This window comes from Gallinula chloropus, assembly GCF_964237585.1.
Source record: "Gallinula chloropus genome assembly, chromosome: 14".
In the NCBI taxonomy this organism is placed as follows: Eukaryota; Metazoa; Chordata; class Aves; order Gruiformes; family Rallidae; genus Gallinula; species Gallinula chloropus.
The window spans coordinates 12641983-12652053 of NC_140099.1; the positions used below are offsets into that span (position 1 = coordinate 12641983).

General features: G+C 43.6%; 1 protein-coding gene across 1 annotated transcript in view; it reads left to right on the top strand.

The window, feature by feature from the left end:
- Positions 1 to 9823, top strand: part of SYNE3 (spectrin repeat containing nuclear envelope family member 3) — a gene marked incomplete at its 3' end in the record, with an annotated part of 33422 nt that extends 23599 nt beyond the window's left edge. Inside the window, exon 17 of the mRNA XM_084270620.1 lies at positions 9626 to 9823. Within this exon, the coding sequence (XP_084126746.1) occupies positions 9626 to 9823 (198 nt within the window). The remainder of the gene's footprint in view (positions 1 to 9625) is intronic.
- Between the last annotated feature and the right edge of the window lie 248 nt (positions 9824 to 10071).

Genomic DNA, 10071 nt, shown 5'->3' on the forward strand with positions numbered 1-10071 from the left:
TGATCTCTGCTTTCTGCAGTATGAGGTCCCCAGTGACTCTGCTGTTTGAGCTGTGAATATTTCGCAGCAGCTTCAGCTCAGCCTGGAGAAGGGGAAAGTCCAGCTGTGGCCAGTCTTACTACGTTGCCTTCTGGTTTTATTCAGTTTCTAGCCTGCTTGGCCAAATGTTGGGCAGAGTAAAGCCTGCTCCATGTATATTAATGTGCTTTTTTCTGATCATTCATCCTTTGCTGAGGACGTGGCCCTAGCCACTGGTGCCCTTAGGAACAATACAGGCTAGTGATTGCGATGTGAGCAACTTCTTGTTGATTAACAGAAAACAGTTGCAGGAAATTGCACTGACTGCAGTGAATTTTTAGCAGGTGCCAGTGACAGGGCAATGTAGATTGGTATTTCTGCAGGGCACCTAGCACACCCAAGGACATAATCAAGCAAATGCTCACTAATAACTATGATAAATGTTACTTTCAAAGGTTGGCTCCCAGCTACCTGAAAATATTCCATGAGTATTCTTAGCATAAATAGGAAGTCAAAGGCTCATTATTTACAGATCTAGGTAATGCTGTTTGATTTATTTTCTCAAGTGCTCAAAGTAATTACACTTCCTTGCTAAACAAATGATTCTGGCTTTATTGTTTGTACAAACAAAATAATTAGGCTTCATTACATCAGTGGTCAGCTAATTGCTTCCTTTGAGATTCTGCTAAGAGTAATCTCCTATAAGAGACAGAGGGAACATGTAATTTAATCTTATTTAGAGACACCATTGATCTGGAGTCAATCAAATTAATGCAGTCATTCAGGAAACTGCAAAGCAAGAGCTGCCACAGCTTGCCAGGAAGAAAACAGTAATGTGCTCTGCTCTGCCCCGGTGCAGATATGACAGGAATCCATCACAGCAGAAAGCTGGGTTACAGCAAGGCACAGCATTGAGTGTGGGGGCCTGGGCTAATGGTGCCTCTCTACCGGAAGTGCGTGCCCGGCTTGCTTTCCTGAGGTCCCGCTGGGTGTTAGCCCCTGAAATCTTCTGTGCAATTACCTTCTTAGTAAAATGGAAAAGACTAATTCAAAGGTATCTTTCCCTCAGTTCTCAGTATCAATTATATAGATAATATCTCTCCATATTTATTTCATCAGTGTGCCTATAAGCCTGTGCCTGCCTGCTTTAGGAATTATACCATGGCCCAAACACAGGAGGAAGGGCGTTCAAAATTAGAGGATAGACTTCTTTGCCCTCAGAAAGGAAACTTTGGCAAAACCCCCCAAAAGCTGAGCAATCCTGGCTGCCCCTTCCTAACTCTGACCCACTGTTAAGTATGCTGCCCAGACTGCACTGTCCCCTTCCTTCTCCAGCAGGCCCACAAACTTCCCCTTCGTGTTACTGCCCCATGACACCGCCTGCCTGTCAGCTCTTATTTTTGTAGGTTCCTGTTGTTTACCAATCTATGTTACAGTTTTCCCAAATGCTAAAAAACAGTGACTCATTGTCTTTTATCTGGTTCTGCCACTTTGTGCCTTGCTGATGTTTTCCCTGTAAAGCGTTGCTGGTGCAAGATGGAGAAGAGATCTTGTTTCCCAGGACACCAGGTTCTTACTTTCTGTTAAAGTTAACATGCTATTAGTGAGGTATGTGGTTGGTGGCCCCTGTTTTCATGGTGGAAAAAACGCATCCTTTAGTAGCCTACCATGTCTGAAGCATTTGCAGATTTTCACCAAGGAGATACCTTAGAATGGTTTTTCTCAGCAGGTGCAATTTTATGTCCTAACTGAAAGGTAACGAGAGAATAATATGTTGACTGATATCAGAATGAGACCAGTTTCCAGTATATACTTGAGAAATGTTTTTAACACTATTGTAAAAACCATGGTAGGAAAAATTCTTTTAATCAATACTTCAAATTGTATACATACTTTTTAAAAGCCATCACATTTTAAAAATCTTTCAATAAATTGCAAGTAATATTCCAATTATATACAGTGACTGCTGAAATTCAAGGAAATTTTAATCTTGACTTGAGAGAAGTTATTGGTAAAGCAGCTGGAAACATACATTGTTGACATGATAAACCAGCTTTTGATGTCAGTAGCTGCTTCTGCCAGTTCCAGAACATATTGTCTTTATTTCAGTTTTCGTTCTTTCTATGCCAAACTTAATTAGTTTATTTCAAATTGGAAGGCTGAGTGGAAGTTGTAAATTGGGAAAAGTTGTTTTACTTCTTTGCCTTCCTGAATGAACTTAGAACACTGAAAAGTCGTCTAGTCACTGGCTTCTGATAACTCTCCTGGAAGTAGTGCAGCACTGCTTTACAAAACAAAGGGTATTTATTGGGATAAATTATATTGCTTATGAGTTAATTTAAAACTGGTGGAGTATTCCTGTGATTTTAATTGAATTCAATAAATTCAATGAGCATCTCAGTCCCTCCCACTGCAGGGCCATGAGGGAGGTAATCAGAAGGATAAAAGTGAGAAAACTCGAGGGTTGAGATAAAGGCAGTTTAAAAGAAGGAAACAGAGGAAAACAAAAGCAAGGAAAAGAAGTGATACCAAAACTCCTTGTAGCTCACCACCAGCAAACAGATGCCCAACCAGTCCCTAAGCAGGGCATCCCAGTAAAACTCACCCCCACCTAGGTTTTTATTGCTGAGCATGATATCATATGGCATGGGATATCTCTTTGGGCAGCTGGGGTCAGTGGTCCCGACTGTGTCCCCTCCCAACTCTTTGTGCACCCTCAGCCTACTTGCTGGTGGGGTGAGGAGCAGCAAAGGCCTTGGCTCTGTGTAAGCCCTGCTCAGCAGTAATGAAAACATTCCTATGTTATCAATAGTGTTTTAAGCAGAAATCTAAAACAGAGCCCCATACTAGCTACTCTGAAGCTAAGTCTATCCCAACCAAAACTCCTACAAGTTGTCTAAAAATCTCTTACCCTCTTCTGAACCTTTTGCAAATACTTCACTTGTGATACTTAAGAAACTAAAGGTAACTCACTGCCTGCATTTGGATATGAAAAATGTTCTTCAGAAGGTCCTTGCTGGAAGTTTTGTATTCCATATTCTGATAACATGGAACTAAGATATTTTTAGTGATGCACCCTACTTAGGACTGTACTTAATTTCCACACTGCTTCCTAACTTTTATCACCTGGTAAACATTTTCCCAGTAAAAAGATCGTTTCCACTGCTTATGTGTTGAAGATGGGACCAAACCAGGGACTTTTTCTGCTTGCTTAGGCCTGTAGAATAATAGAAATCAGTGCTACTTTAACAGATCAAGCTGTAGCCCTATGCCATGCTTCTCCTGAGAGCATGTCATGTTGTATATGCACACAGAAGCTAACCTTTATAAATCTCTGTGTCGCAGTAGCATATGGCACAGTACTTACTTCTAAGCGAGTTTGCAGCAGAAATTCTGAAATATCTGCCATATGTGACTGCTGAAGCCTCAGATACAAACTGCTGGCTTTTCCTTGTTTTCTGTTTCTTTTAAAGCAGGCCTTCATCAAAGTTTCTAGCTTATCATCCAGCCATGTTGAGGTACTCCAGCATCTCCCCTAGGGGAGAAAACAAAGGCTGTAATTTGCCCCTATACTTACTTATTTATGCACATACAGTGATGCTTTTCAGAATCGAAAAGAATGTTAAGGTTGCAAAGTCAAGCAATCTGAAGATAGAAAATGTCAGAGCTAAAATTGCTTGTGTGACCTCAGTTAACCCCCCTTCAGCACATTCATTCTGGTAGCTCTTTATGAGCTGGAGAATGATAAACGTGGGACTCAAGAGAGTCCCAGCCATCCTTGCTCAGTCCCCACTGCTCGATGCCTAACCTGGGCAGTGTTTGCCTTAGGGGAAGTACAGTTCCAAACCCAGTGGTTCAGTGTCCTTTTGCAGAGGCCAGGTAACCTCTGATGGACTGCTTCCAACTCTTAGTTCCTGCTGTGGTGTACAGGAAGGAGCCACAGCTTTGCCCAAGAGCATGTTGGATGCTCAGTTCTATAGTGACAGAAGCATCCACACCCCACCCCCCCCAGATAATTTCCCTCCTGGAAAGACCAGCTGTGATTTACAACTTAGAGAGGGATGCTTATGGCTCTTGAGTTGAGAACTGAGGAGGAGCCCAGCTCCAAACTATTTCACACTGAACTAAAATCCCAACTTGGTTTGGTTTGAGAGAGCAGCCTGTGCTCCCCCAGCAACTGATGGTCTCTTCTCATTGGAAATAACCTGCCTCTGTGAGTAGCAGCTGAATTCATACTTGTTTGGATCTCAAGTAGCAGAAACCTCTGAGGCAGAGTTATTGCTGATAAGCCAACTGCTTTACCCAAAAAAAGATGGTGCTTGACGATGGCATTCTCATTCAGAATGAAAGGAACTTATGGTAAGCTGCAGCTGCAGCCTTGTGTCCATAGGATGCTAAAGCATTGGTCCCTTTATCCATGGGGAGAGGCGGGCTTTTCAGACAGCAGTGCATTTCCCAGTGATAGTCTCAGTGAAGTAAGTGCTCTAAGAGGAATCCAGGCTAAATCTTTTTTTCTCTGGTGGTGCAGGTATGATTTTTGTCAGGCATGAAGGTGACATACAAGCAGCAGCACAAACCCACTAGTGAGCATGATATAAGAAGCAGTATTCCTCTGCTCCCCCAAATAACTAGATTAACTGTGTGTTTTCATACATCCTGGAATGTGTTTGAGAGCAAACCAGGGAGTGCCCTGATTTTTAGTAAAAAGCTTCAGCAACTTACACAGGAATATTATGTAGCAAGTTCTAAAATGCTGTTCTGCTGTTTCCCATCCAAGTGATTTTTCACGGTGCATTTGGTGAGGAGTTATTAACTGCAAACAGATTTAAGTGCTGAGGACTCCCTAGATCCAAACCGATGCTTGTCATTCAAATGCCCCAACATGAATCAAGTACAAATGTGAATGTTCACAGCCAGTGAGGTTCATTTGGTAACAGGCATGCATTTAGCATTACACAAAACACAGCCGTCTACCCCTTGACAGTCCTTGCTTGTCCTGGTATTTTGAGGGAGAAGGTGGAGGACATTTATCCTTGATGGTGAACTTTAAAAGTATATTTTCCTTTTAAATGTCAACCTATTCCTTTTTCATGTGTGTTTCAAAAATGTCTCTGACACTTTGGCTCGAAACCCAGGTATTCCAGCTGTTATTCTAAGATGGTGGAAATTAAAGTTCTGTTGACTCCACTGGAGCTCTGCCAGTTTCCCTCAGAGGAAGATCTGGTTTCAGAGTTTTTTTGTGGAGCCTAGATCTGACACACACACTGCAGGCACTGTGGGTGCTGGGTAGCTGGAGTGATTGGGGATGGGGAATTCCACTGCGTAGCAAGGGTGGCTGTTCCCACCTTTGATCTCATATGGAGATGAAATGTTCAAACTGTCTTTTGCAGAGGTGGAACTGTATGAGACTGACCTTTTCTAACCCAGAGCGATGGGCTGAAGGGATAGGAGTCTTGTCCTGACTCCAAGTACGCTCATATGCAGCCCTTATCTCTCTTAGACCAGCAGAGCAGAGGTTTGCACCCTGGCCTCCAGGATTCCTTCTTGGTGCCAGGTCCCCACAGCCTGAAAGCATCTCTCACAGCACAGCCCTAAAAAGTTACCTTCCTGTAGTCTCAGTAAAATTTAAGTGCTGCTTTTGCCATACTCTGAGAGGGAGTCAGTTCCCAAGACCTTCCCTGCCTTTTCCAACTCTATCATCCCTCCTATTAGAAATTACTGTGTCTCCTTCAGACTTTTCTATCCTTTAACTGTCTTGCATCCAGTAGTACTAATCATATTACCAAGTGTTCCAGCAAGCACCAGGCAACAGAACTAATGTAGGTTTCACTTGCACAGGAATAGCAGAACCTGGGTTGTAAGTAATGAATCCATTTGTAAGGGCATCTGCTGAACTCCACGAATAAGTAGTTCCCAATCCTGACTTTATTTAGTTGTCTCTGTGCATAATCCTGCTGCAGACACTGGAGTTAATGGTAAATCTCCCATGGATTTCAGTGCATGCAGGTTGGGGCCCTCATATATTAAAGGCTTATCATTGCAAATTTGCTGAAAGCACCAAACCCTCACAGCTCCTGTGTGCCTCATCTTCAGTCCTGCAGAGACACCGTAATACCATGTTTGTGATAGCAGAGTCATTCCCATGGCAACAAATGGAGTCAGAAATACAAGATTCTGACCTTCCCGTGTAATCAAACAACACAGAGAACCTGGGCAGCAAAGACAAAAGTTCATCAAAGGCAAATGCCTATAAACCCAGCAGGCAGGTGGGAGAGAAGCAGCAGATAAAGACAAAATATTTCTCCTTCTCTGAAGTTCTGCCCTTAGGCAAATGTCCCTCCACAGATTTTTCTAATGCTCAGATCTGTTATGGTTGGTCTGAGTATCATACCTTGGAGAAAGCTCTAAGGAGAGCAAATGGTAGCTTGTTAATAAAGCAATTTCATTAATTCTTTCTGGAGCTTAGAAAAGCAATACTGTTTTACAGCTCCTTCCAGTAGATCTAAAACCAAGGCACTTAATAAATAGCAATCTCATCCCAATTCTTAGTTGCACAAACAGTCTTTGCTTTAGAGATCAGGCCAGAGTCAGTGACCTGCTCTGAATCAAATGTTGAATTGCTAAAAGAATCAGGGTAAGAATCACAGAATCATAAAATGTGTAAGGTTGGAAGGGACCTTTAGAGGTCATCTAGTTTTAGTCCAACCCTCGTGCAGTAAGCAGGGACATCTTCACTAGATCAGGTCACTCAGAGCCCCATCAAGCCTGACCTTGAATATCTTCAGGGATGGTGCCTCCACTGCATCTCTGTGCAACCCATTCCAGTGATTTGCCACCCTCATATTGTCGAACATTTTCCTAATATCCAACTTAAATCTCCCCTTTTCTAGTTTAAAACCATTACCCCTTGTCCTACTGCTCCATGCCCTTGTGAACAGTTCTTCCCCAGCTTTCTTATAGGCACCTTTCAGGTACTAGAAGGCTGCTATAAGGTTCCCCTGGAGCCTTCTCTTCTCCAGGCTGAACAAGCCCAACTCAGCCTTTCAGAGGAGAGGTGCTCCAGCTCTTTGATCATTTTTGCGTCCCTCATCTGGACTTGCGTAAAACACCTGCTCCCTGGGCTGTGGCAAGGACAGAGGTGAGGCACAACTGGAAAAGCCCAATATTCTCCACCAGTTCATAGGCAGAAGGAGGGGAAGATGGGTGTTGTAGCTGACCTGGCACTGAACAAATAGTTTCAAATTGAAGTAACTTTCAAAATCAGTGCTAAAGGATTGACAGTTGTAAAGCAAAAATTGTAGGTGCTGCTAGGAGCGCTGGCAGTCCTCACAGCTGGCAGTGAGAAGTGAAGTTCCAATTCCCAGTTCGAGTTCCTGAGATTATTGAGACTTCCAGCCATAATGAACAACCAAACAGCCAGTCACAGGATCCCACCCTGTAGCAACATCAGCTTTAAGTCTAATTGCATCTTAGTGATAGGAGAAAAGCATGGCTTGAATTGCAGACGTATCTAATCTGTTCTTCTGCCAACAGAACTACGCCTGGAAAAGGCTTTTTTCCTTAGCAGTGGGACAGTACAATAAATGTATTTGTCCTGTTGTTGTATGTTACGGATGCAATGGGCAAATAAGAATGAGAAATGATCAATGAAAACCACAGATGTCAGTGACAGGCCATTGGTTTATATGGGTCACATGAAGGAGTGGCTGTTTCGTGGCATTACAGAGCCAAGCCCAGAAACCTCTGGCCAAGAGTTGTGGCTGCTGCCCTTACAGGTAACAGTTTTAACATCAACTCTAAGCACAGAAGCCCACGGGCTTAAAATTTAGGGGAGATGAAGGATTTCAGGTCTGGGCTCCAGAGTAGAAAAGGAAGGGTCCCATTGGTACCGCTGCTTTAGCCCTGGTACTTTGTCTCATGTTGGAAAACAGGTCACAGCAGGAGCAGATGACTCCTGTGAAGCAGCCAGGTTATGAAGCTTTGATTTGGAGGGTAAATTTACTCATTGCCCAGTAACTACTGACTGTTCCAGTGTCCAAGCAAGCAAATTACAGCTCAGATACGGTGGGCCAGAAATGATAGAGCAAGCAGCTGTTGCTGTGCTGCCTCTACATCTGCCTGACATAATAATTAAATCAATAATTAAAGCAAACCAGCTACAACAGAAGAAGGATTTCACAGCACAACTGTCTCATGATCTGTGGCTGCAGCTATGTATTTGCCTTCATGATTAATTTGGTAAGCATTTACATAGCACTGCAAGAGACTGAGAAATCTACAGCAATGGAAGAGAGAGACCCTTCAAAAATAGAACAGGGTAATTACTTTACAATCATTCTGCTCCTTCTCTGCTGCTGTGTCCCACCGACTATTCCTAGTGGTGCTGGAGTGGGACAAAGGCACTGCTTGCTAAGTCAAGCATCCAGGAGAGGCCAGAAGCCCTAATTCTGCTGCAGCACTGACATTGCCTGTGGCTTGAACACAGCAAATTAACCTCCTCCTGTGGGAAACAGGGGTCTGACTCAGCGGATGTTCTGCAACGATTTCCGCAACGTAGGTTGGCACCTAATGCTGCAGCTACATTAAGCATGATGTCCATGTTCTGAGTATAAATCCACCTTTGATGAAACCAATGGATTATTAAGTTCTCTTGCCCAGGACTCCCTTAGAGACAGTTGACGTGGCCATTTTTTGTGAAACACACATCAGCTCATGGGCAGGAGACGTCCAGGAATCCTGCCAGTGGAAATCTCACTCCTTAATTTACATTTCCTGATTTCTGTAATCCCAAATACGTTCTCTCCTGTTTGTGCTAATCCACATTAAAGTCATGAGCTTAACTTAGCTACTCCAGATTTGCACAAGCTGAAGAAAAGTGCAGTGTGACATTTTTGTGTGTCCCTTCAGTGACTGGTCTGTAATACCTGTGACCTTAATGTCCTTTTCTCTGTCAGTGTTGTGTTTTCTCACATTCCCTTGCATCACATCACAGTTTTAAGATGTGCATGGTAAAGTGCAAGAGGTATTGAGGCAAGCTGCACTGCAAGGCCTCTCTTCTGGCCTGCAACCTCATGGACCTCAGAGTCAGGATCCAAAGAGTATGTGGTAGCTGGGGAGATGACAGTGAGCTGGATGAGCTGCAAGCCAAGCTCCTTGCTGCTGACGGGGAGCAGAAGGCTGGCTTCTCTCCTCCAGGCACCAGCACTCTCATTTCACTGACAGGAGAGTTACTGGTGCAGAACTTCTGTACCATATGCTGACTGTGAGGAGACCAGTCAGCAGCTTTGGCATGAGTGTTTGTAATCACCACTTTGTAAATGAAAAATGGACTTGGAGGCAGTTGTTGTCTTCTAATAGAAAGTAGCAGTGTTCTTTGAGAAAACAACAGTTTGCAGCAGTGAATTCTTGAAGAGAGTGAAATATTCTCTGAGAAGATCATTGAAGCACCAGCTTTAGTCAGCTGCACCTCACCGAGCACCCAGGCTGGGTCACAGGGCAAGGACAACATGGGTTGTTCTGCCCATCAACCTGGCAGTTGGATGCATTTGAAATGCACCTTCCCCAGGTCTTTATTTTTCTGACGTGCTCTTTGGTTTGTGTCTTTCAGAAGCAGTCAAGAGGCATGTGCTCATTCCTGCATCGGGTGTGCTGGGCAGCACTACCATTGCAACTGCTCCTCTTGCTCCTCCTGCTCCTGGCCTTCCTCCTGCCCCTGGCAGAGGACAACCACAGCTGCACGCTGGCCAACAACTTTGCCCGGTCCTTCAACCTGATGCTGAGATACGAGGGCCCCCCTCCAACCTAACCTCTTGGCACAGCTCAAGGTGACTCAGAAATGCAGACACTTTGTTTTGTAGATTTTAGGGCTCCTAACAAGGCTGTCATATCAACTGGATCAATCACACAAATGCAACAGAAAATTCGTCCACTTTAATAAGGTTTTTGAGCAAATTTGTTATTTTTACAATATTTTATTATAATATTTATAATGTGTATATAAAGATTGTCTATGTGTATGTATGTACATGTATATAAGAAAATGCACATCTGTGG